The sequence below is a fragment of the Heptranchias perlo genome, chromosome 2, assembly GCF_035084215.1.
Source record: "Heptranchias perlo isolate sHepPer1 chromosome 2, sHepPer1.hap1, whole genome shotgun sequence".
Lineage (NCBI taxonomy): Eukaryota > Metazoa > Chordata > Chondrichthyes > Hexanchiformes > Hexanchidae > Heptranchias > Heptranchias perlo.
This window is the reverse complement of record NC_090326.1, coordinates 162,064,551-162,091,704: the sequence shown is the minus strand read 5'-3', so window position 1 is coordinate 162,091,704 and position 27,154 is coordinate 162,064,551. Positions and strand designations below refer to the sequence as shown.

The 27,154-nt window shown below is 52.0% G+C and overlaps 1 protein-coding gene across 2 annotated transcripts in view; it reads right to left on the bottom strand.

The window, feature by feature from the left end:
* The window catches only part of plcd1a (phospholipase C, delta 1a), a 137,662-nt gene that overhangs the window by 40,503 nt on the left and 70,005 nt on the right, over positions 1 to 27,154 (bottom strand). For both annotated transcript variants that reach the window (XM_067968351.1, XM_067968348.1), the window contains exons 3-6: positions 12,489 to 12,717; positions 4,811 to 4,940; positions 2,783 to 3,011; positions 2,475 to 2,676 (exon numbers count right to left, since the gene is read on the bottom strand). In XM_067968351.1, coding sequence (XP_067824452.1) covers positions 2,475 to 2,676; positions 2,783 to 3,011; positions 4,811 to 4,940; positions 12,489 to 12,717 — 790 coding nt within the window. The remainder of the gene's footprint in view (positions 1 to 2,474; positions 2,677 to 2,782; positions 3,012 to 4,810; positions 4,941 to 12,488; positions 12,718 to 27,154) is intronic.

Sequence of the window (27,154 nt, the reverse complement as noted above, 5' to 3'; positions counted from 1 at the left end):
ATCCAACCCCCCTCCAATCACAAGGACACTCCACTCTATCCAACCCCCCTCCAATCACAATGACACTCTACTCTATCCAACCCCCCTCCAATCACAAGGACACTCCACTCTATCCAACCCCCCTCCAATCACAAGGACACTCCACTCTATCCAACCCCCCTCCAATCACAATGACACTCTACTCTATCCAACCCCCCTCCAATCACAAGGACACTCCACTCGATCCAACCCCCCTCCAATCACAAAGACACTCTACTCGATCCAACCCCCCTCCAATCACAAAGACACTCTACTCTATCCAACCCCCCTCCAATCACAAGGACACTCCACTCGATCCAACCCCCCTCCAATCACAAAGACACTCTACTCTATCCAACCCCCCTCCAATCACAAGGACACTCCACTCGATCCAACCCCCCTCCAATCACAAAGACACTCTACTCGATCCAACCCCCCTCCAATCACAAAGACACTCTACTCTATCCAACCCCCCCCCAATCACAAAGACACTCTACTCTATCCAACCCCCCTCCAATCACAAAGACACTCTACTCTATCCAACCCCCCCCCAATCACAAAGACACTACTCTATCCAACCCCCCTCCAATCACAAGGACACTACTCTATCCAACCCCCCTCCAATCACAAGGACACTACTCTATCCAACCCCCCTCCAATCACAAGGACACTCTACTCTATCCAACCTCCCCCCATCACAAGGACACTCTACTCTATCCAACCCCCCCCCCCCAATCACAATGACACTCTACTCTATCCAACCCCCCCTCCAATCACAAAGACACTACTCTATCCAACCCCCCCCCATCACAAAGACACTACTCTATCCAACCCCCCCCCATCACAAAGACACTACTCTATCCAACCCCCCCCCATCACAAAGACACTACTCTATCCAACCCCCCTCCAATCACAATGACACTCTACTCGATCCAACCCCCCTCCAATCACAATGACACTCTACTCTATCCAACCCCCCTCCAATCACAAGGACACTCTACTCTATCCAACCCCCCTCCAATCACAAGGACACTCTACTCTATCCAACCCCCCTCCAATCACAAGGACACTCCACTCTATCCAACCCCCCTCCAATCACAAGGACACTCTACTCTATCCAACCCCCCTCCAATCACAAGGACACTCTACTCTATCCAACCTCCCCCCATCACAAAGACACTCTACTCGATCCAACCCCCCTCCAATCACAAGGACACTCTACTCTATCCAACCTCCCCCCATCACAAAGACACTCTACTCGATCCAACCCCCCTCCAATCACAAAGACACTCTACTCGATCCAACCCTCCTCCAATCACAAAGACACTCTACTCTATCCAACCCCCCTCCAATCACAATGACACTCTACTCTATCCAACCCTCCTCCAATCACAAAGACACTCTACTCTATCCAACCCCCCTCCAATCACAATGACACTCTACTCTATCCAACCCTCCTCCAATCACAAAGACACTCTACTCTATCCAACCCCCCTCCAATCACAATGACACTCTACTCTATCCAACCCCCCTCCAATCACAATGACACTCTACTCTATCCAACCCTCCTCCAATCACAAAGACACTCTACTCTATCCAACCCCCCTCCAATCACAATGACACTCTACTCTATCCAACCCTCCTCCAATCACAAAGACACTCTACTCTATCCAACCCCCCTCCAATCACAAAGACACTCTACTCTATCCAACCCCCCTCCAATCACAAAGACACTCTACTCTATCCAACCCCCCTCCAATCACAATGACACTCTACTCTATCCAACCCTCCTCCAATCACAAAGACACTCTACTCTATCCAACCCCCCTCCAATCACAATGACACTCTACTCTATCCAACCCTCCTCCAATCACAAAGACACTCTACTCGATCCAACCCCCCTCCAATCACAAAGACACTCTACTCTATCCAACCCCCCTCCAATCACAATGACACTCTACTCTATCCAACCCTCCCCCCATCACAAAGACACTCTACTCGATCCAACCCCCCTCCAATCACAAAGACACTCTACTCTATCCAACCCTCCTCCAATCACAATGACACTCTACTCTATCCAACCCTCCTCCAATCACAATGACACTCTACTCTATCCAACCCTCTCCAATCACAAGGACACTCTACTCTATCCAACCCTCCCTCCAATCACAAAGACACTCTACTCTATCCAACCCTCTCCAATCACAAGGACACTCTACTCTATCCAACCCTCCCTCCAATCACAAAGACACTCTACTCTATCCAACCCCCCTCCAATCACAATGACACTCTACTCTATCCAACCCCCCTCCAATCACAATGACACTCTACTCTATCCAACCCCCGCCCCCCCCCTCCAATCACAATGACACTCTACCACTCCGCACAGCCTGTTCTAAGGGACGCTGCACTCCACCTCCAACTCCAAGCTATTTCTGTGCTGAAGGCTTCAGTACCTGATGTAGGCCTCGATGCTGCTGGGTCCTTCAAGCTGGTCTTTCATTAGGTAGGTGTTGTGAGAGGAAGAAATGTAATATTGATTGAGGGGCTTTGTCATGTCTTGGTAAACCTTCTTGTGCTCCTGGTTGAAAATGTCGCTGTCTGGTGACATCAGGTAGCAGAGAAAGCCGTCTTTGGTCATGAGGTAATCGGACCTGGCTAATGAAAAACAAACAAACAGCCGTTATCATCATCATCCGATTCTTATCCCAGTCGGGCTGGAGAAAAGGTTTCAAAGTGAGGACCGATGCTGGCCCCGCCTCACCTTCCTCGTTCAATTCATACTTTTGAATGAGTCTTGCAGCATTTTCCGGAGTCGAGTTTTCCCTTTGCTCCTTCCGCAGGAAGTCCATCAGCTTCTCCACGGTCATGACGTGCTCCTTGGTGCAGTAGGCCTCAAAGATGACGCCGACCTCCTGACGCTCCGTCACCAGCTTGTAAAACTCCTCGATCTCTTTGCCGTGGATGGTGCTGTCTTTTGATTTGTCGCATTTCTGCGGGACGAAGAGGAGAGCTCGGCGTGAAGCCAACAAGGCAAAGGGAAGCGACAACAGGAGAAAGCTGTTCCCCAAACGGTGAAGCCGAGGGGGAAAAGGGGACGGGGGGGGGGGCCTCGTGGTGCGGGACACCAAGAATGAACAGAACACAGGAGGGAAGCTGAGGGCTGCGTGACACAAGATGTTAGAGACTGGCCTTTCATCTCTGGGACCTGGCTTCAACACCAGCCCAGGCTGATGGGATAAAAGTCTCTCTCAGTGTTGGCACGGTTCTGGGCTCCATGTTATGAAGAGGATATTAAGGCACTGGAGAAGGTTTACAAGGATGATACCAGAACTGAGAGGTTCTACCCATCAGGAAAGATTGAGCAGGCTGAGGCTCTTTTCTCTAGAAAAGAGAAGGCTGAGGGGGTGACCTGATAGAGGTCCTTAAGATTACGAAGTGGTTTGATAGGGCAGACGTAGATAAGAAGATGTTTCCACTTGTGGGGGAGTCCAAAACTAGGGGCCATAAATATAAGATAGTCACTAATAAATCCAATATGGAATTCAGGAGAAAGTTGGTGCGGACTCGATGGGCCGAATGGCCTCCTTCCGTGCTGTAACCTTTCTATGATTCCTTACCCAGAGAGTGGTTAGAATGTGGAACTCGCTACCACAAGGAGTGGTCGAGGTGAATAGCATAGATGCATTTAAGGAGAAAGGAATAGAAGGATATGCTGACAGGGTTAGATGAAGAGGGGTGGGAGGGGGCTCGTGTGGAGCATAAACACCGGCATGGGCCTGTTGGGCCGAGTGGCCTGTTTCTGTGCTGTACATTCTATACAATTAAGTTTAAATGATATGTGAAATCTATTTGGACAGCCTCAAAACGCAGCATAAAATGGCTCCTAATTTAGCCTGGGAAATGCCACTCAGAGGCTAATGCTGTGCTCAACAAGCTGAAGAGCAGAATTCTAGGCACAAGATCCGGTCTCTATTTACAGCCCTTCTAGGTTAAAAGGGGCAGGAAGAAGAGAAGTCAGTCAGGTGCCCTCTGCTGGTTCCTTACCAGGGCCCACTAGTGGAAAATGTGTGTGGACAGGATTGGGGTTGGTTGTGATGCTCCTTGTGGAAGAATAGTTGACATTCATCTTTGGGCTCGGACATCACGAATGTAGTTGGGTGAGGTACCAGAGGGCTACTGGTGCCACACGGGTAAGGTACCAGAGGGCTACTGGTGCCACACGGGTAAGGTACCAGAGGGCTACTGGTGCCACACGGGTAAGGTGCCAGAGGGCTACTGGTGCCACACGGGTAAGGTGCCAGAGGGCTACTGGTGCCACACGGGTAAGGTACCAGAGGGCTACTGGTGCCACACGGGTAAGGTACCAGAGGGCTACTGGTGCCACACGGGTAAGGTGCCAGAGGGTTACTGGTGCCACACGGGTAAGGTGCCAGAGGGCTACTGGTGCCACACGGGTAAGGTGCCAGAGGGCTACTGGTGCCACACGGGTAAGGTGCCAGAGGGCTACTGGTGCCACACGGGTAAGGTACCAGAGGGCTACTGGTGCCACACGGGTAAGGTACCAGAGGGCTACTGGTGCCACACGGGTAAGGTGCCAGAGGGTTACTGGTGCCACACGGGTAAGGTGCCAGAGGGCTACTGGTGCCACACGGGTAAGGTGCCAGAGGGCTACTGGTGCCACACGGGTAAGGTGCCAGAGGGCTGCTCAGAAGAGTCACTCCCTAGAAAGAGCCAGTGCCCCCAGGGGAGGGAAAGTAGAGAAAGAAGTAGCAGGTTTTCAATACTGTACCTTGAACAGATCCCTCGCGTACAAATCATCCACCTCGATGTTCATCATGTGCAGGAAGTTCTTCACTTCGTCCAAAGTCATTTTATTGTCTTTGTCGACATCGGCCTTTTGGAGATAAATCTGGAACCATCTGCAGGGTGATGCAAGGAGACAACTCCAACAGACAGGGCACTAAGGCTGTACCAAACCTCCCAAACCCCAAACTGAAACACTCGAAGCTTTAAACTCATCATTAACTACTACCAGGCCCTCGTTAATACTACCAGCCCCTCGTTAATACTACCAGCCCCTCGTTAATACTACCAATTGGTTACTACCAGCTCATTAACTACTACCAACTGATCAGTAATACTATTAGCCCCTTGTTAACTACTACCAACTCATCATTAACTACTACCAGCTCCTTATTAGTGACTACCAACTGATCGTTAACTACTACTGAGAGCCTTGATGGTTCAATCAGTAAATGTGCCACCCTGGGGGAGGAGGTTAAATAGAGTTTGATTGCAGACTATCATTAAGGTGATTTTCACTGTCAAATTTAGGCCAGTTTTTAGATGATTACAGGTCTGGTTTGATCTTCTCCGAGATAACCAACTGTGTACAAATGAGGCACCCGTCAAAATATAAAAGTGTCACCCTCCACATTTAGCACTTGCGCAGAGTGTGCACATTGTGTGGTGGGGGAGAGCCAGACAGTAGCTTCACCTTTTCACCACCGAAGGGCGCTACTGAGGCACATAATGGATTCACATCACCACCATCGGGTTGCCATTTGGCAATGGATGGAACCGTTCAGTGAATTCTGGCCCTGAAACAAACCATTTATTTCTTTTAATTATTTTCAAAGCTTTGCCCTACAGTGGGCGGGATCACTGGGCGACAAAAACATAATCACCAAAAGATTGCAACAGCTTGCGTTTATATGGCACCTTTAACGTAGGAAAATATCCCCAGGCTAATCAGAGAAAATTTGACACCGAGTCAAAGGAGGAGATATCAGGGCAGGTGACGAAAAGCTTGGTCAAAGAAGTGGGTTTCAAGGAGGGTCTTAAAGGAGGAGAGAGAGGCGGAGAGGTTTAGGGAGGGAATTCCAGAGCTTAGGGCCCAGGCTGCTGAAGGCACGGCCGCCAATGGTGGAGCGAAGGGAGTGGGGGATGCGCAAGAGGCCAGAATTGGAGGAGCGCAGAGATCTCGGAGGGTTGTAGGGCTGGAGGAGGTTACAGAGATAGGGAGGGGGAGAGGGCATGGAAGGATTTGAAAACAAGGTTGAGAATTTTAAAATCAAGGCGTTGCTGGACTGGGAGCCAATGTAGGTCAGCGAGCACAGGGGTGATGGGTGAACGGGACTTGGTGCGAGTCAGGATACGGGGCAGCAGAGTTTTGGATGAGCTCAAGTTATGGAGGGTGGAAGATGGGAGGCCGGTCGGGAGAGCATTGGAATAGTCGAGTTTGGAGGTGACAAAGGGACGGATGAGAGTTTCAGTGAGTGCAAAAGACAAGGCTGAAGCGTTTGAAACCATCTTCAGCCAGAAGTGCCGAGTGGATGATCCATCTCGGCCTCCTCCCGATATCCCCACCATCACAGAAGCCAGTCTTCAGCCAATTCGATTCACTCCACGTGATATCAAGAAACGGCTGAGTGCACTGGATACAGCAAAGGCTATGGGCCCCGACAACAGCCCGGCTGTAGTGCTGAAGACTTGTGCTCCAGAACTAGCTGCGCCTCTAGCCAAGCTGTTCCAGTACAGCTACAACATTGGCATCTACCCGACAATGTGGAAAATTGCCCAGGTGTGTCCTGTCCACAAAAAGCAGGACAAATCCAATCTGGCCAATTACCGCCCCATCAGTCTACTCTCAATCATCAGCAAAGTGATGGAAGGTGTCGTCGACAGTGCTATCAAGTGGCACTTACTCACCAATAACCTGCTCACCGATGCTCAGTTTGGGTTCCGCCAGGACCACTCGGCTACAGACCTCATTACAGCCTTGGTCCAAACATGGACAAAAGAGCTGAATTCCAGAGGTGAGGTGAGAGTGACTGCCCTTGACATCAAGGCAGCATTTGACCGAGTGTGGCACCAAGGAGCACTAGTAAAATTGAAGTCAATGGGAATCAGGTGGAAAACTCTCCAGTGGCTGGAGTCATACTTAGCACAAAGGAAGATGGTAGTGGTTGTTGGAGGCCAATCATCTCAGTCCCAGGACATTGCTGCAGGAGTTCCTCAGGGCAGTGTCCTAGGCCAAACCATCTTCAGCTGCTTCATCAATGACCTTCCCTCCATCATAAGGTCAGAAATGGGGATGTTCGCTGATGACTGCACAGTGTTCAGTTCCATTCGCAACCCCTCAAATAATGAAGCAGTCCGAGCCCGCATGCAGCAAGACCTGGACAACATCCAGGCTTGGGCTCATAAGTGACAAGCAACATTCGCGCCAGAAAAGTGCCAGGCAATGACCATCTCCAACAAGAGAGAGTCTAACCACCTCCCCTTGACATTCAACGGCATTACCATCGCCGAATCCCCCACCATCAACATCCTGGGGGTCACCATTGACCAGAAACTTAACTGGACCAGCCATATAAATACTGTGGCTATGAGAGCAGGTCAGAGGCTGGGTATTCTGCGGCGAGTGACTCACCTCCTGACTCCACAAAGCCTTTCCACCATCTACAAGGCACAAGTCAGGAGTGTGATGGAATACTCTCCACTTGCCTGGATGAGTGCAGCTCCAACAACACTCAAGAAGCTCGACAACATCCAGGACAAAGCAGCCCGCTTGATTGGCACCCCATCCGCCACCCTAAATATTCACTCCCTCCACCACCGGCGCACAGTGGCTGCAGTGTGTACCATCCACAGGATGCACTGCAGCAACTCGCCAAGGCTTCTTCGACAGCACCTCCCAAACCCGCGACCTCTACCACCTAGAAGGACAAGAGCAACAGGTACATGGGAACAACATCACCTGCACGTTCCCCTCCAAGTCACACACCATCCCGACTTGGAAATATATCGCCGTTCCTTCATCATCGCTGGGTCAAAATCCTGGAATTCCCTTCCTAACAGCACTGTGGGAGAACCTTCACCACACGGACTGCAGCGGTTCAAGAAGGCGGCTCACCGCCACCTTCTCAAGGGCAATTAGGGATGGGCAATAAATGCTGGCCTAGCCAGCGACGCCCACATCCCATGAACGAATTTTTTAAAAAATATTATTTTGGTGGAAGTAGGTGGTCTTGGTGATGGAGAGGATATGTGGTCAGAAGCTCAGCTCAGGGTGAAACAGGACGCCAAGGTTGCGAACGGTCTGTTTGAGCCTGAAGGCTGGGAGGGGGGTGGAATCGGTGACCAGGGATTGGAGTTTGTGGCGGGGACCGAAGACGATGGCTTTGGTCTTCCAAATGTTCAATGGGAGAAAATTTCAGATCATCCAGGACTAGCAGTGTCGGACAAGCAGTGTGACAAATCAGAGACAGTGGAGGGAGGTGATTGTGAGGTAGAGCTGGGTGTCGTCAGTGTCCATGTGGAGTCTGACATTGTGTTTTCAGATGATGTCGCCGAGGGGCAGCACGTAGATGGGAAATAGGAGGGGGCCAAGGATAGATCCTCGGGGGACTCCAGAGGTAACGGAGCGAGAGCGGGAAGAGAAGCCATTGCAGGTGATTCTCTGGCTACGCCTGGATAGATAAGAATGGAACCAGGTGAGCGCAGTCCCACCCAGCTGGACGACAGAGGAGAGGTGTTGGAGGAGGATGGTGTGGTCGACCATGTCAAAGGCTGCAGACAGGTCGCGAAGGACGAGGAGGGATAGTTTACCACGGTCACAGTCACAGGGGATGTCGTGTGTGAATTTGAATAAAAGTTGAGGTTAGGACTTTATTTTTTAATGCAGTTATTAGCTTTTAAAAGTGAAGTGGATAAATAATTTAAAAAAGAAAAATCTGGAAGAGTTTAGGGAAAGGGCAGGTGAGTGGAACTAAGTGGATAATCTCTCAGAGCTGGCATAGGTATGATGGGCTGAATGGCCTCCTTCTGTGCTGTAAAAATCAATTGTTTCTACTCTATGATTCTGGGAGAGTTGGGTATCATCGCTGAGCTGGATCTTCCACTCATGCAATCTATTGTAAAGAGTTAAAACACAGCACTGTAGAATCTTATATACAGCCTGTGTACACAGCACTGTGCAATCTTATATACAGCCTGTGTACACAGCACTGTGCAATCTTATATACAGCCTGTGTACACAGCACTGTGGAATCTTATATACAGCCTGTGTACACAGCACTGTGGAATCTCATAATATAGCCTGTGTACACAGCACTGTGGAATCTTAAATACAGCCTGTGTACACAGCACTGTGGAATCTTATATACAGCCTGTGTACACAGCACTGTGGAATCTTATATACAGCCTGTGTACACAGCACTGTGCAATCTTATATACAGCCTGTGTACACAGCACTGTGGAATCTTATATACAGCCTGTGTACACAGCACTGTGGAATCTTATAATAACTTGGGAAAAGAAGAATGAAGCTGCATTTATATATCACCTTTCATGACCTCAGGACGTTCCAAAGCGTTTTACAGCCAGTACATTAATTTTTGAAGTGTAGTCACTGTTGTAATGGAGGGAAACACCGCACCTAATTTGCACACAGCAAGATCCCACAAACAGCAGTGAGATAAATGACCAGATAATCTGTTTTTTTTAAGTGGTGTTGGTGGAGGGATAAATAGTGGCCCAGGACACCGGGGAGAATTCCCAGGCTCTTCTTCGAAATAGTGCGACAGGACCTTTTACGTCCACCCGACAGGGCAGACGGGGCCTCGGTTTAACGTCACATCCGAAAAGACGGCACTTTTAAGAGAGCAGCACCGCCTCCGTACCAGGGTGCCAGCCTGGATTACGTGCTTAAGTGTCTGGAGTGGGTCTCGAACCCGCCGCCCTCCGGCTCGGCCCTACCCGCTGAGCCAGGGCCTGCAACCAAGAAGAACAAAGAATGGGCCTGTCAACAGCGGCCTGGGTTGCACAATCCTGCCTCAGGAAGCTGGAAGGCTTCAGCGGCAGCTTCCTGTGCTCTGTTCCCACAGCCGTCGTGGGGCTGCACTATCTCTCTCCTCCCTCCAGCCCCACGCACCAGTGTCAGGTGTCGCGGCCTCCGTGTCGGCTTGCTCGGGACAACAGACGTGGGAAGGAAGAGTCTCCTGCAGGAATTGGCAGCCGTCCCAGGGCCCATTGTTCCGAGAGCCCAAGGAACCTGGTCAGCGGTTATACACAGCTGCTACTGTGAGACCAGATTCTCGTCAGCCACTGATTATTAAACGTGGGGCGATGACACGAATTACCAGCAGGGTTTTTTTTTTGAAAATTCATTCTTGGGACGTGGGCGTCGTTGGCAAGGCCGGCATTTATTGCCCATCTCTAGTTGACCCCGAGAAGGTGGTGGTGAGCCGCCGTCTTCTTGAATTAGGGATGGGCAATAAATGCCGGCCTTGCCAACGACGCCCACATCCAGTGAACGAATTTTTAAAAACTGCTGGTAGCGGTTTGAATCAACGGAGGGACTTGCTAGGCCACTTTAGAGGGCAGTTAAGAGTCAACTACGTTGGAGTGGGACTGGAGTTACATACAGGCCGGACCGGGTAAGGACGGCAGGTTTCCTTCCCCAAAGGACGTTAGTGAACCAGTTGGGTTTTTTAATGACAATCGACAGCTTCACGGTCACTTTTACTTTCTAGATTTGTTTAAAACCGATTTCAAATTCTCAAATTGCCATGGTGGGATTTGAACTCACGTTCCCATGATTGTTAGTCCAGTGACATAACCACAACACCACCATCGTTTGCAGAAAGGACAAAGGTGAGTATTTAGAAATAATCTACAAACCTGCAGGAGTCACACACCTTTGACAGGGTTACGAAGGGGGAGCTGACAAGGCTAGTCCCGGCAAACTGGGTGAAGGGTTCAAATCTCGGGGGGGAACACCAGGATAATAGAGCTATGGTGTAAGTCCCTGGGCCAGGGTGTTGAAGGCGATTTGGCTCAGTGGGTGCCACTCTCACCTCTGAGTCAGAAGGTCGTGGGTTCAAGTCCCACTCCAGAGACTTGAGCGCGTAATCCAGGCCGAAATTCCAGTGCAGAGCCGAGGGAGTGCTGCGCTGTTGGGGGTGCTGCCTTTTGGATGAGACGTTAAACCGAGGCCCTGATTCCCCTCTCAGGTGGATGTAAAAGATCCCACGGCCACTATTTCGAATAAGAGCAGGGGATTTCTCCCCGGTGTCCTGGCCAATATTTGTCCCTCAAACAACATCGCTAAAAAACAGATGATCTGGTCATTGCTGTTTGTGGGATCTTGCTGTGCGCAGATTGGTGGCCACGAATCGTACATTGCAACAGTGACTGTTCTTCATTGGCTGAAAAGCGCTTTGGGGCATCCTGGGGTTGTGAAAGGCGCCATATAAATGCAAGTCTTTCTTTCTTCCATGGGCTAGGGAGGGGGGAAATCTCAGGCAGAGTTCCCGCCTCCTGGCGACGTGCTCGTGGACAGCGAGTGAGAGCCGGGTCGGACTTGGCTGTGGTCGAATAGCCAGCCGCTGCTCGCTCTTAGAGGTTCCACAGGAAGAACGGTTACTTGGGCGAGGTGCCCAGAGGGTGGCTGGAGCTGAGCAACTGCACCAAGTCAACACCATGTATTGTTCTATATGTATAAATGCGTAGGCTTCAAGGAGCTCCTGAACATTTACCTGAGGAAGGAGGAAGCCTCCGAAAGCTTGTGAATTTAAAATAAAATTGCTGGACTATAACTTGGTGTTGTAAAATTGTTTACAATTGTCAACCCCAGTCCATCACCGGCATCTCCACATCATGACCAAGTCAAGAGGCAGCGCCTCATGGAGTGGTGGGGCAGAAAAATGCTTCAAAACAAAAAAAAAACAGCTGGCAAACTCGTGACCCTGTAAAGTTGGCCTGTGCCATTTTAATGCAATCGTTAAACCAGTTTCAGTTTGGCGAGCCCGCGCAAAGGAATTTTCCATAATCCAGGGTAAATTCTCCGATCATGCACTCCCAGTGGGAAGTGGAGGCTTGATTGAGCGGTAATTGGGTGCGAGGCAGAGCTCCCGTCAAGTGGCTCCTCACTGGGAGCGGGGGACCGCGGAAAGATTTTTTAAAAAAATTCATTCTCAGGACGTGGGCATCGCTGGCGAGGCCGGCATTTATTGCCCATCCCTAATTGCCCTTGAGAAGGTGGTGGTGAGCCGCCTTCTTGAACCGCTGCAGTCCGTGTGGTGAAGGTTCTCCCACAGTGCTGTTAGGAAGGGAGTTCCAGGATTTTGACCCAGCGACAATGAAGGAACGGCGATATATTTCCAAGTTGGGATGGTGAGTGACCTGGAGGGGAACGTGCAGGTGGTGTTGTTCCCATGTGCCTGCTGCTCTTGTCCTTCTAGATGGTAGAGGTCGCGGGTTTGGGAGGTGCTGTCGAAGAAGCCTTGGCGAGTTGCTGCAGTGCATCCTGTGGATGGTACACACTGCAGCCACAGTGCGCCGGTGGTGAAGGGAGTGAATGTTTAAGGTTGGTGGACGAGGTGTCGATCATGTGGCACTTTAACTCCCCCCGCCACCCCCTCCCCCAGCCCGGTGCGCGCGAGAACCTGAGTGAAGGATACTGGTCCAGCCGCTCTCTCTTGTTCATGCCGGAGTCTCTCTTCTTGAGCTTGCCGAGGCCCTCAATCCAGTGCTTGGCTTCCTTTTCATCGCTGGCGATGAGGTCGAGGTTCTTCTTCCTGCTCTTGAAGACGATGGTGAAGCACCGATCGGCGGGGACCTCGCTGGCGAACTTCTGCATGCCCTCGGACTGGTGGCCTGCCCGCACCTCCTCAACGTCGTCGATCGTGACTGCGGGAGAAGCAACGACGGAGCGATCAGGTCAGGAGAGGCGGCCCACCTCCGCAGCAGCGCGCGAGAGAGAAAAAAAAAAACACAGCCCCTTACGCGATATGACACAACCCCAGCGCGGAGCTGCGCTTAGAGGGAGCGCCAGCAAGAGATTCAGTCTTGCGGCACCGTCTCTGACTGGGCTCCCCTCGAGCGTGGGAGAGTGGGATTGGCAAATTTAGAGCGTGTGTCTTTAAGCTTTTTGGAGGAGACGTTAAACCGCGGCCCCCCTCTGCCTGCTCCGGTGGCTTTGAACAATCTCACAGCACTATTTCAAAGAACAGTCGGGGACTTGTCCTGCCCGATATTTAACCCTTAACCACCAGCAAAAACGGATCAACTGCTCACTCATCTCAGTCTGCTGTCCGTGGGGCCTTGCTGCGCACAATTGGCTGCCACGTCTGCCTACAAAACCACAGTGACTGCCCTTCAAAAGAAATTGACTGGCTGCGAAGGACTTTGGGCTCATCTCGAGGATGGGCAAGGAGCTATGTCAATGCAACGTCCTTCCCCCGCCCCAACATAGGCGGCCTATGAACAGAGAGGGAGCAGGTTTGGGTTTTTTTTTTAAAACCTGTCTTTATTCTGAATATATTGGAAGGACTCATTGTGACTTTAGATATAAGATTGAGGGAGCAAAGTACAGTGGGAGAGAAAGAGACAACAAGAAACACCGAGATTGAGGAACTGAGAGAAAGACTGAATGAAAGGAAGACAGAGAAATACTCACACTGAGAAATGTAAGGAATCTTACAACACCAGGTTATAGTCCAATAAAACTGTTGGACTATAACCTGGTGTTGTAAGATTCCTTACATTTGTCCACCCCAGTCCATCACCGGCATCTCCACATCATGGCACACTGAAAAAGGCAGATACTGAAAATTGAGAGTAAAAATCAGAACTAAACAGTCGGTTCGAGTTCCAGTGTCACTAATGCTGTCATTGTTATAACTCTTTTTAAACATAACACTAGTCTTGATTTCCTTATCTTATTTTAATTGAATCGTGGCCATGGTGGGGTTAGAGGGTGAAAGAATAAGGACATCAGTGCATGAGTGGTTACTGATAATACGCTGATAGAGTCCCTGGCCCTCATTCCTGATGGATAAGCCCCCCAGCAGCCTTCTGTCAGACTGCGATTCAAAGACGTATCACAAATCAAACAGAGACGGGGCTATCAGCGGCCGCCAGACTTCCAGCCTCCCTCCGAGGCGTCTGGAAGCAGCACACGCTCGCAGATCGAGACCCGACCCCTCACTCAAGTGGAGCGGGAGGGGAGGGGGTCTGCTTAGAAGTGTGCCGAGCTGCTGCATGGACACGGTGCGCCCATAAATCCCCGATTCCCGCTCCCCCTCCCTCCCTCCCACCCCCGAGTGCTGGTCAGTTGCGCCCTAGACTCTGTCGCGTTTCGAGGGTCACTAAGGGTTCCCAACCCTCCAGGATTGTCCCACTGTCTCCGGGAATTAAAAGGTTAATCTCCAGGACGCTGCTGCCAGCAACACTCGGGAGAAAAAAAGCCACAGGGGCGTTGGAAAAGATTGTGTGTTTTTTTCTCTCGTTTTCTTTGCACACTTTTGTTGATACGTTATAAAAATGTTGTGGATGGGACAATCGCCAGTCAGCAGTCAAGAATTGCCCAATCGGGTAACGAAGAGCCTGGTTGCATTCCGATTGGCCGTGGGAAGGCGGGTCGTCATGAGAATGGATGTGTTGGGCGACCAATGGCGGGAGTGCGGGGCGGTCAGAGGCGGGTGGGTCATGTGATGAAACCTCCTGGAATACGTCCAGCAGAGTTGGCAACCCCAGACCCACCAGGTAGGGAGGGAGGGAGGGTGGGTGTGGCTCAGAGGGTAACGCCCTCACCTCTTGAGACAGAAGGTGGTGGGTTCAAGTCCCACTCCCAGAAGCTTAAGCACTTAATCCAGGCCGACACTCCCAGCGCCAGCACTGAGGGAGCGCCGCACTGTCGGAGGTGCCGCCTTTTCCGCCAAGGGTGCCGGCCGAAGGTTTCCCAAATCTGGGAAGAAACCAGCCCATTCCCTAAAAAGCTGCTCTGTCCCACGGGCTCCTCTTCCGCCAGGGATGAGGTCCCTGCAGGCGGCCACTCCAGTGGGAGCGATGGAGGCGGGATGGCATTATCCCGATATCAGGACCGAAGGGGGCAGGTGCAAGAAGGGCACGCGAAACTGGGTGGAGACCGTGGCCCAATTACTGACTCTTTTCCCCCCCCCCGCAGTGCCCACCTCAATATGCGTGGTGTCTTTACACTGCAATCAGCGCCAATTTTTAGGGGTATGCATCAGCTGCTCCCCTGATGCCTTGGTGGGCAAATGGACTGTCCAGGAGCGTCCCAGGTCTGTACTGAGTTAATCATCCCCTCCCCGGCACATGACAAGAGCGAGGAGGGACCTTTTTTTTTAAACCTTTGTCCCCAATTTTCCCCCCTCATCTCCTGGGGGCACTGACTGCGTGGCGGCGTACGGTCCCATTTCAGGGCTTTTGCGCCCTCCTCCCCCCCCCCCCCCCCCACCCATCCCCGCCGCTCACCCGACTGGCCATCCCTCGTGTGCCAGAGGCTGGACAGCGAGCGTCGGCAGGCTATTTGACCGTGGAGGCCCTCACTCGCGGACCTGCCAGCAGCGGCTGCCGTCTGGCGACCGAGGGTGGGGGCCTCTTTCCCTAGGCGGAGGCACACTGAGGCTAATTGCAGTGACCCTACCGCAGCCACGTCCGAGGTCAGGCAACTCGGACCAGGCTGGACCCCGACTCCCTACTCTGTACGGCTCAACGGTGCCGCAAGACTGAAGGCTCCTTTTGTGCGCTGAGACGTCCGGTGAGCTTCGTCGGACTTTGGTTCCTGGTCAATATTGTGGCCCTCTAACCAACACAACTAAGAACAGATTAAGAAAGAAAGAACAAACCTGGATTTAAATAGCACCTTTCACATAGAATCACATAGAATGTACAGCACAGAAACAGGCCATTCGGCCCAACAGCTCCATGCCTGTATTTATGCTCCACACAAGCCCACTCCCACCCCTCTTCATCTCACCCTATCAACATATCCTTCTATTCCTTTCTCCCTCATACGTTTATCTAGCTTCTCCTTAAATGCATCTGGTAACGTTTTATATTATTGCTTGTAATTGGTAGTAACATTTGTGTTTAGATAGGTGAATAAAACTCTCTCTTTCGAGTTCAATGGCCCGAACTATTTTATTTAATCAATGGGAAAATAGTTGGGAAAAATCAATAGGCAAGAAAGATTATATCCATTCTTACAAGCCCGTCCTTATCTGCACCAGAGGCAGACCCACTGATGAGACACATGTTGAAAGTAATCTCGTACAAACAGCTCCCTGGGCAGACTGCAGCTCGTTCCTGTGCGTCAGTGATACAGAGGCGGTGCCAGTGAGAGGCGGGGGGTCTACAGGCCACGGTCCTGAATATAAAGAATAACCTGGATGCAGAGACTTATAAAAACCATAAAACTGATCGATGTTCCCCCTTAAACAACAAACACTCTACCCACCACGGAAACAAAAAAAAACACAGCCCCCTCCTCTCCGCTGCTGACGCTCCCGTCTCTGATCCACGCACGTTTCAAAGACCCCGCCCTCGAACAACTGTTGCTGGTCGTTGTAAATTGATGCAATATCAGTGGCGTTGCCCACAGTCAGTTGGCGAATGCACCGGGTTTTTAAAACAAGGTCAAGACAGAGCTGGGAGAGGGGCTTCGGAAACTTACTCCACAGAGCCACCTGGTGGCCGAAGCCTGCGACTAATCGTGACGGCTGACGCAGCAGCGCGGAATGGGAAATGTTGACATAGCAATTTACAATTGGGAACGCCATGAAACTTGATCGCAGTTTTCTCTCAGCAAAAGGAAGTAAGGTTCGTAGACAGGACATCCACATCCAGCACAAGCTTGAGAGAGACAGAGAGAGGGGGAAATATATATATCCCGACTGTAGACTAATTGATTGCTATGATTAGTCAACAACTCCAATCGTTGTATTGTGCGACTACCAGGATGATAGAAGGTGAACTAGATGGACCTTGGTCCTTTATGTCTAGAAATTCCCATGAGAGGTTGAGATTTTTTTCCAATTTTATCCAGGAGGTGCTGGTTCAACCATACCCAAGTGGTCAGTCCTCAAGCGTGAGCCTAGATGGTGATCATCTGCTGGCTATTTAACTGTAGCAGCATCACAGCCAAGCCAGATCCCATCCTCACTTCCCAGCAAACCTCACTGGATAACAATCAGGTGCTCCCCGTGTCCTTTTCTCCGCTTTCTAAATCAGGGATACTGTAATTAACATACTAACAAAAAAAAAACGTGCATTTATATAGCATCTTTCGCCTCCTTAGGTTGTCCCAACGCGCTTTACAGCCAAATGAAGTATTTTTGAAATGCAATCAGTGCTGTAATGTAGGAAACGCGGCAGCCAATTTGTGCACAGCAAGATCCCACAGGCAGCAATGTGGTAAATGACCAGATGATCTGTTTTTTTTAAAGTGATGTTGGTCGAGGGGGTAAATATTGGTCAGGACAACAGGGAGAACTCTGCTGCTCTTCTTCGAAATGATGAGGTGGGATCTTTTACGTGCACCAGAGGGGGCAGACGGGGCATCCGAAAGACGGCACCCCCGACAGCGCAGCACTCCCCTCGGTACTGCCGCTGGGAGTGTCGGCCTCGATTTATGTGCTCAAGTCTCTGGAGCGGGATTTGAACCCATGACCTTCTGATGAACGCAGCAGGTTAAACTGGTTAAATCTGCATCGCAGATCTCATCTGCGTAAGTGATGCAGTTGGGAACGTGCCAGTAAGTTTTCAAAATGGAACCTGGGATCCCTTGCGGCATTTTACAGCTGACTGCAGGGTCCGAGTCGCGGGTTGGAATGGAGTAAACTTGCAGCTTCTGAAAACAAAAGCTCGGCTCAGTCAGCGCGAAGAGCCTCCGAGAACAGGAAGAGTGGGCCCGTGGGAGGTTCGACCACGACCGAGAGAATTTTCCCTGTAGGAAATGGATAAGTGGACAAGAGATAACTAGGGATTGTCGCCTAGTTACAGAGCACTGCCAATTAAAGGGGAAACGCCGCCTTGAAATACAGCAAACTCTTCCCAGCCCCTCCCCCTCCCCCTCACCCCGTTCTCCGTCCAGTGCCTCGTCCACACCTGTGAGCTCAGACAGTCGAGTGCCGTCGGCCCATCGACTACGGAGGGCAGCACTATCGAGCCCGATCCTGGCCCACTTCCCTACGTCCACGCGTGCATTTTTTTTTTTCAAACCAGGGATCGCTGCTGTGAGCGGGAGAGGTCACCCTGGCTGGTTCATAACCGTCCTCCCACACCCTCCCCCTCCCCCCAGCTCGGGGTGAGGGGCCGGGGGGGCGGGGGGGGGGGGGGGGGGTGGGGGGAGGCGGTTGCGAGACCAGTTTCGGAACCCTAACCGCCGCTCAGACCGAGACCGGCCTAACTCAGCACGGGCCAGCGACTGAACCTGAGATCAAAGGCAGAGAATGCCAGAGGGACGCGCAGCGGGGGGGCAGATGGAGAGGTCCCCGAGTTCAGGAGCAGACGGATCCCCAACTTTCATTTCCAGAGGGCGACCGGCCTGCGGTGCGATCGTTCAGCACGCGGTGCGACGCTGAAATGTGCCCCCCACCCCCCCACCACCGTATTTTCCCTGTGACGTCGCCTCCTCTCGACAGGCGGGTCCCGTCGATTGCCCTCTCGACGACGGCCGTGCCACTTTAACCGCTGCCACCATGGTCTCGCTCCACCAAACTCGCAGGAACGAGAGCGCGCGTCCTGTTCACGGGCTGCTCCTCGCATCGCTGCGTTTGATGGTCGGCAGGCGGGCTCTGTGGTGTTACTGTGGCAACAGCTGCTGTACTGTGGTCTGGTGTGCACCAGCTGAGACCTTTCCCCAGCTCCCCCGCCCCCCCCTCTCTCCAGTTCCTGCTGGCAGTCTTTTCCCCGTCCAGCCATGTTATTGGGAACACCGTCACCTCCAAGAACATAAGAACATAAGAAACAGGAGCAGGAGTAGGCCAGTCGGCCCCTCGAGCCTGCTCCGCCATTCAATAAGATCATGGCTGATCTGATCCTAACCTCAAATCTAAAGAACGCAAGAAGTAGGAGCAGGACCCGGCCGCTCAGCCCCTGGGCCCTCTCCGCCACCCACAGGGCCTTGACCGATCCGAACTCAGTTTCATGTCCAATTTCCTGCCCGCTCCCCGTAACCCCTAATTCCCTTTACTTCTAGGAAACTGTCTATTTCTGTTTTAAATTTATTTAATGATGTAGCTTCCACAGCTTCCTGGGGCAGCAAATTCCACAGACCTACTACCCTCTGAGTGAAGAAGTTTCTCCTCATCTCAGTTTTGAAAGAGCAGCCCCTTATTCTAAGATTATGCCCCCTAGTTCTAGTTTCACCCATCCTTGGGAACATCCTTACCGCATCCACCCGATCAAGCCCCTCTCCCAAGTCACACACGGTCCGGACTCGGACAGATATCGTTTTGTTCTCGCCTCGTCGCTGGTCAATATCCTGCAATTCCTTACTTGACTGCCCTGTGGGATCACAGTCACTGCACAGACAGCAGGGAGAAGGCCCGTCACCTCCATCACCGCCCGCTCGGGTCGACAGGAGATGGGCAATAAATCATCGCCCATATCCCGAGACTAAATAAAAATGCTAATACTCTTCGCCCCAACCCCCGGCTCATTACTGGGGCCCTCTCCCCTCCCCGGTTCGCACTGGGGTCCTCTCCCCTCCCCGGTTCGCACTGGGGCCCTCTCCCCTCCCCGGTTCGCACTAGGGCCCTCTCCCCTCCCCGGTTCGCACTGGGGTCCTCTCCCCTCCCCGGTTCGCACTGGGGTCCTCTCCCCTCCCCGGTTCGCACTGGGGTCCTCTCCCCTCCCCGGTTCGCACTGGGGCCCTCTCCAGAGAACCAGAGGACACAGGTTTAAGGTGATTGGTAAAAGAACCAAAGGTAATATGAGGAAAAGCTTTTTTACACAGCGAGTGGTTATGGTTATGAACAGGTGCAGAAAATAATCAACAAGGCTAACAGAAATTTGGCCTTTATATCCAGAGGACTGGAGTACAAGGGGGCAGAAGTTATGCTGCAGCTATACAAAACCCTGGTTAGACCGCACCTGGAGTACTGTGAGCAGTTCTGGGCACCGCACCTTCGGAAGGACATATTGGCCTTGGAGGGAGTGCAGCGTAGGTTTACTAGAATGATACCCGGACTTCAAGGGTTAAGTTACGAGGAGAGATTACCCAAATTGGGGTTGTATTCTCTAGAGTTTAGAAGGTTAAGGGGTGATCTGATCGAAGTTTATAAGATATTAAGGGGAACAGATAGGGTGGATGGAGAGAAACTATTTCCGCTGGTTGGGGATTCTAGGAGTAGGGGGCACAGTCTAAAAATTAGAGCCAGACCTTTCAGGAGTGAGATTAGAAAACATTTCTACACACAAAGGGTGGTAGAAGTTTGGAATTCTCTTCCGCAAACGGCAATTGATACTAGCTCAATTGCTAAATTTAAATCTGAGATAGATAGCTTTTTGGCAACCAAAGGTATTAAGGGATATGGGCCAAAGGCGGGTATATGGAGTTAGATCACAGATCAGCCATGATCTTATCAAATGGCAGAGCGGGCTCGAGGGGCTGAATGGCCTACTCCTGTTCCTATGTTCCTATGATCTGGAATGCGCTGCCTGAAAGGGTGGCCTTCAAAAAAGAATTGGATAAGTACTTGAAAGGAAAAAATTTGCAGGGCTACGGGGCAAGAGCGGGGGAGTGGGACTAACTGGATTGCTCTCACAAAGAGCCAGCATGGGCTCGATGGGCCGAATGGCCTCCTTCTGTGCTGTAATTACATCATTCTATGATTCTAAATCCAATAAGGAATTCAGGAGAAATTTCTTTATTCAGAGAGTGGCGAGAATGTGGAACTTGCTACCACATGAAGTAGTTGAGGCGAACAGCATTGATGCCTTTAAGGGGAAGCTGGATAAACACTAGGGAGAAAGGAATAGAAGGATATGATGACAGGGTTAGATGAGGAAACGCGGCAAGAGGCTCATGCGGAGCATAAACACCGGCATGGACCAGTCGGGCCGAATGGCCTGTTTCTATGCTGTAAATTCTATTTAATTCCACATGATTCCTGTCCACAGTTCAATTTCCCTCCCACCGCCACCTCCAAAGGAGGAACCAGTTACGTCAGTGAGGGTCGAGTCAGGGAGCAGAGCGGGACAGACCCCGAGGAGTCCGACTTTCACGGGGAGGCAAGAGCTTTACCAAGTCTGCGACTAAAAACATGGCTGCAATTTCCCCCTGGCTTTGGCTGCAAGGAAGTTAGAGGGAGGAGCGGGAGGGGGACGGACAGACCAGGCTACATAAGATGTGAAATGATAATAATAAGACAGCCCATGGGACAAGATGGCAGAAATTTACAGTAGTGAAGAGTAAATTTAAAACTGGTCTTGGAAAAGTTTTCCTTCTCCCTCTTATTGTAAAACGCTCCGACAGGTCTTTCTGGATTGCAAGGTGGGCTAGATACACGCAAGGGGTTGTCCTTAATTATTTGAATGTCAGGCTTGTGTATTATCCATGTAACGTTTAATCCACGTGTCAAAACCTTTCTAGCTGCAGCTTGCGTTGGTGAGGAATTGCTCACAGCCTTTTCCTTCCAGAGTTAAACATCCTTCCCGGACAAGCTGGAATTTTAAGGAAAGCAGCAGGGAAAGTATTTCTCACTAAATCGGGAGGGGCGCAAATATTAATGTTTAAAATCCGGGGGAAGCATATCATTTCTCTACAGTGCAGACTGAGGAACTGAGAGGATCAAAACCAAGGCCCTACAGTGCCACCACTGGCGAGAAGGTGTAATTACAGCGTGACAAGTTTACATAGAATCATACAGCATGGAAGGAGGCCATTCTGGCCAGCGTGCCTGTGCTAGCTCTTTGAAAGAGCTATCCATTTAGTCCCACTCCCCTGCTCTTTCCCTCATAGCCCTGTAATTTTTTCCCCTTCTTAGGGGGTTACCGTTATAAATGCGGACACGGGAATTTATAATGGGGGGGGGGGGGGGAAATAGTTGACGCCAAAGTGTGACAACAGGAAGTAAGGCTTTGCAAACAGGAAGTGGGTGTGGACCTACGATTTTTCAGGTAGACGCAGGGAGAGATAGGTGTAACAGGATTTCATTATTTATACTGGCTTGAAATGAAAGCAAAACACTCTGGGAATCTTCTCTGGCAACTTGTCCACCTCTGATTGGGCCACTGGCATTCAACTGGCTGGCAAATCAGTGGGCCCAACCCATGGATGGAACCCAACACCAGGGTAACCGAGGGAAACAGACCTGCCTCAAAACACCTCCGCCAAGCAACGATGTTTCGAGTTTGTAGGACCGGGTTCGTTAGAAATCCAGGAGATGCTTTCGCCTGTAGGAGCCCCGCGGGTGAAGCCAGAGTCACTCACGTGGCTCTGCTCTCCCACTTTTACGTCATCCCCTGGCCCCGGCCTCTTTGTCCTCGGGATGCGGGCGACGCTGGCAAGGCCGGCATTCATTGCCCGTCCCCGGCTGCCCTCGAGAAGGCGGCGGTGGCGGTGGCGGCGGGCATTCTCCTCGAACCGCTGCAGGCCTTGTGGTGACGGTGCTCCCACAGCGGTGCTAGGGAGGGGGGACTTCAGGCCTGTCGAAGACCAGTCCCGACCCCACGGACCTGGTTTTCGACCCGTGCGCGGCAGGTCGCGCGTTCTGGGCAGGCGCAGGCGGGTTTTTTTTTTGTTTAGGTGACGTGCCGCGTTGGGCGGGCCTGGGAACGTGAGCGCTGAGTCGTCCCGAAGCGTCAGCGAGCTGGTGCTGCACAGTGACGCAAACATAATGATGTACTGAACTGGATTGGCAGGTTTAGCAGAGCAACAACAACTTGTATTTATACAGCGCCTTTAATGTAGTAAAATGTCCCAAGGCGTTTCACAGGACAGTAATTGGACAAAAATTGACATCGAGCTACATAAGGAGATATTAGGACGGGTGACCAAAAGCTTGGTCAAAGAGGTAGGTTTTATGGACCATCTTAAAGAAGGGGTTTAGGGAGGGAATTCCAGAGCTTGGGGCCGAGGCAGCTGAAGGCACGGCCGCCAATGGTGCAGCGATGGAAATCGGGGGATGCGCAAGAGGCCAGAATTGGAGGAGCGCAGAGATCTCTTGAGGGTTGTAGGGACTGGAGGAGGTTACAGAGATAGGGAGGGGGCGATTTTAAAACTGAGGCGTTCCCAGAGCGGGAGTCAGTGTAGGTCAGTGAGCACAGACGGAGCTCGGTGTTCCGAGGGCGGAACGCTGCTCCCACATAACGCAGAGGGCAGTGTGGGAGTCGTTCCGTTCACACCCACCAGTAGAGTCGCAGGCATGAGCCCCATGCGTTGCCTGTTGGCGCACTAATGAGGTAAAGACACCAATTGTTTGCGTGTTGTGTTTAGCTCTCTGTGCTGTCAGCATTCGCGCAGCAGCTCGATCAGGGAGATGTTATGTCATCGCCGCCTCCAGGAGGTGTTCAGGCCCACCTAAACCCCCAGTGTCATAGACTCCATCTCCTTTATGTTGTGGGATGGTTTCCACAGCACCGGGGGTCCAAGGTGTGACAGGACGACGGCACCGGGGGTCCAGGGTGTGACAGGACGACGGCACCGGGGGTCCAGGGTGTGACAGGACGACGGCACCGGGGGTCCAGGGTGTGACAGGACGACGGCACCGGGGGTCCAGGGTGTGACAGGACGACGGCACCGGGGGTCCAGGGTGTGACAGGACGACGGCACCGGGGGTCCAGGGTATGACAGGACGACGGCACCGGGGGTCCAGGGTATTACAAAAGAACAACGACGCTGGGGGTCCAGGATATGACAGAATGATGATGCTGGGGGTTCAGGGTATGACAGGACGATGATGCTGGGGGTCCAGGGTATGACAGGACGATGATGCTGGGGGTCCAGGGTATGACAGGACGATGAGTCTGGGGGTCCAGGGTATGACAGAATGATGATGCTGGGGGTCCAGGGTATGACAGGACGATGAGTCTGGGGGTCCAGGGTATGACAGGACGATGAGACTGGGGGTCCAGGGTATGACAGGACGATGATGCTGGGGGTCCAGGGTATGACAGAACGATGATGCTGGGGGTCCAGGGTATGACAGAATGATGATGCTGGGGGTCCAGGGTATGACAGGACGATGAGTCTGGGGGTCCAGGGTATGACAGGACGATGAGTCTGGGGGTCCAGGGTATGACAGGACGATGAGACTGGGGGTCCAGGGTATGACAGAATGATGATGCTGGGGGTCCAGGGTATGACAGGACGATGAGTCTGGGGGTCCAGGGTATGACAGAATGATGATGCTGGGGGTCCAGGGTATGACAGGACGATGAGTTGGGGGTCCAGGGTATGACAGGACGATGAGTCTGGGGGTCCAGGGTATGACAGGACGATGAGACTGGGGGTCCAGGGTATGACAGGACGATGAGACTGGGGGTCCAGGGTATGACAGGACGATGAGACTGGGGGTCCAGGGTATGACAGGACGATGATGCTGGGGGTCCAGGGTACCTAGACGGAACCAATTGCATCACAGCCACAAAGAGTGAAGGCCGTCTGCTGCACAAAGGCTAAACTTGCAGAACTGTATCGATCTGATGATCGCCCACTGAACCAGTGGAGACAACAAATAGGGGCAACGAGGTGCAAGGAGGTTACTGATGGGAAGGGATGGCAAAAATTGAAGTCCCTTAATAAGTGGAAGTCAAATCCGCTGGGAAGTCGGGGGGAATCCGCAGGGGGGAATCCGCTGGGAAGTCGGGGGGAATCCGCGGGGGGGGGAAATCCGCTGGGACAGGGAAGTAGCTCTTTGCTACGGTAATCCAAAGCTGATGCCATTCCCTGCTCTCCCCATGGCCCCGTATCTTAATCTGTTTCAAATATTCATCCAATTTTTGCTTAAAAGTAACAAAGGTCTCTGCCTCAACCACTCCCTATGGCAAGGCATTCCATGCTCCAACAACCCTAGGCATAAAGAAATTTCTCCTAAACCCCTCTCTCTCCATCTTAAATGGATGATCTCCCATCACAGACTCCCCACCCAGAGAATATAGTCTACCCCTAGTCACTCTATCAAAACCCTTCATCATTTAAAAAAGCTCCATTAAACCTCCTGTTGGGCTTCCCTGCTCCAGTGGGAATAGTCCCAGTGCCTCCGGACCCTTCTGATAACGAGAGATTCCCATTCCTGGGATATCCACGCCGTCCGCTCTTTACAGCTTTAATGTCCTTTCTGTAATGGGGGGTGCCCACGGTACTCTGAATAGGATCCCGCACTCGCACCCACTTGTCCACCGTGGCCGTGAACAGGAGGCTCTTCACCCGCCTGTACTGTACGCGGCCGGTTTAAGGCACGGTCTTGATCGAGGGGGGGGGGGAGGGTGCTGTGAGGCACCAGGAAATGGGCCGGTGACCCCATCGGATCATGTGACAACGCAGGTGGATGCGGTGCACCTTTAAGACCGGATCGGAGGGTGGAAAGCTGCCTTAAGGCAAGTCATAAATACCAACTTTATCAAAGGCCGCTTTGTTTTTATAAAAGGAGTGCCTCGCAATTGCGAATCAAAATCCATTGCCTTTTATTTATTTAATTTCCGTGCCAATTTTCTCTCTCTCTCTCTCTCTCTCTCTCTCTCTCTGCTCACCCGCCTTCGCGAAGGCCTCGATTCCTTCCCGAGAGGCGGTCTCACCGCTGCCGGCCACCCTCCGCTCCCTTTCCAAAGTGGCCATTTTTTTCAATGGGAACAGCGAGAGTCAACGGGCTATTCGACTGTGGGGGGGGGGTGGTGGTGTGGGGGACGACTCACAGTGGAACATGATCCTGCCACATCCACACAAGAGGGCTTCCCGGCACGTGTTGCCGGAATCATGGAGCAGGGACCCTTCCCTTCCCTTTCCTAGCCCGATAGAGTGGGAAGGGGGGGTGGGGAGCTGGGGGGGGGGGGGGGGGGCGGTGAAACCAAGCACAGAACCCCCTACCCCTGCCCAGCCGAGATCCGCGCGGACGGGAGGTCAAACCAGGCACCTTCTTGCTTCTGCTCGGGAGGCCGCGGTGTGAAAAAACGGCCACCATCTCACGCTCATGACAAGCAGCATTTGACCGAGTGTGGCACCAAGGAGCCCTGGTAAAATTGAAGTCAACAGGAATCAGGGGGAAAACTCTCCAGTGGCTGGAATCATACCCAGCACAAAGGAAGATGGTAGTGGTTGTTGGAGGCCAATCATCTCAGCCCCAGGACATTGCTGAAGAGTTCCTCAGGGCAGTGTCCGAGGCCCAACCATCTTCAGCTGCTTCATCAATGATCTTCCCTCCATCATAAGCTCAGAAACGGGGATGTTCACTGATGATTGCGCAGTGTTCAGTTCCATTCGCAACGCCTCAGATAATGAAGCAGTCCGTGCCCGCATGCAGCAAGATCCAGGCTTGGGCTGATAAGTGGCAAGTAACATCCGCGCCAGACAAGTGCCAGGCAATGACCATCTCCAACAAGAGAGAGTCTAACCACCTCCCCTTGACATTCAACAGCATTACCATCGCCGAATCCCCCACCATCAACATCCTGGGGGTCACTATTGACTAGAAACTTAACTGGACCAGCCACATAAATATTGTGACCACAAGAGCAGGTCAGAGGCTGGGTATTCTGCGGTGAGTGACTCACCTCCTGACTCCCCAAAGCCTTTCCACCATCTACAAGGCACAAGTCAGGAGTGTGATGGAATACTCTCCACTTGCCTGGATGAGTGCAGCTCCAACAACACTCAAGAAGCTCGACACCATCCAGGATAAAGCAGCCCGCTTGATTGTCACCCCATCCACCACCCTAAACATTCACTCCCTTCACCACCGGCGCACTGTGGCTGCAGTGTGTACCATCCACAGGATGCACTGCAGCAACTCGCCAAGGCTTCTTCGACAGCACCTCCCAAACCCATGACCTCTACCACCTAGAAGGACAAGGGCAGCAGGCACATGGGAACAACACCAACTGCACGTTCCCCTCCAAGTCACACACCATCCTGACTTGGAAATATATCGTCGTTCCTTCATTGTCGCTGGGTCAAAATCCTGGAACTCCCTTCCTAACAGCACTGTGGGAGAACCGTCACCACACGGACTGCAACGGTTCAAGAAGGCGGCTCACCACCACCTTCTCGAGGGCAATAAATGCTGGCCTTGCCAGCGACGCCCACATCCCATGAATGAATAAAGAAAAAGTCATTGCGTTTCAAAAAGCAATTCATTTTACCTGAAGCAACAGTTTTATC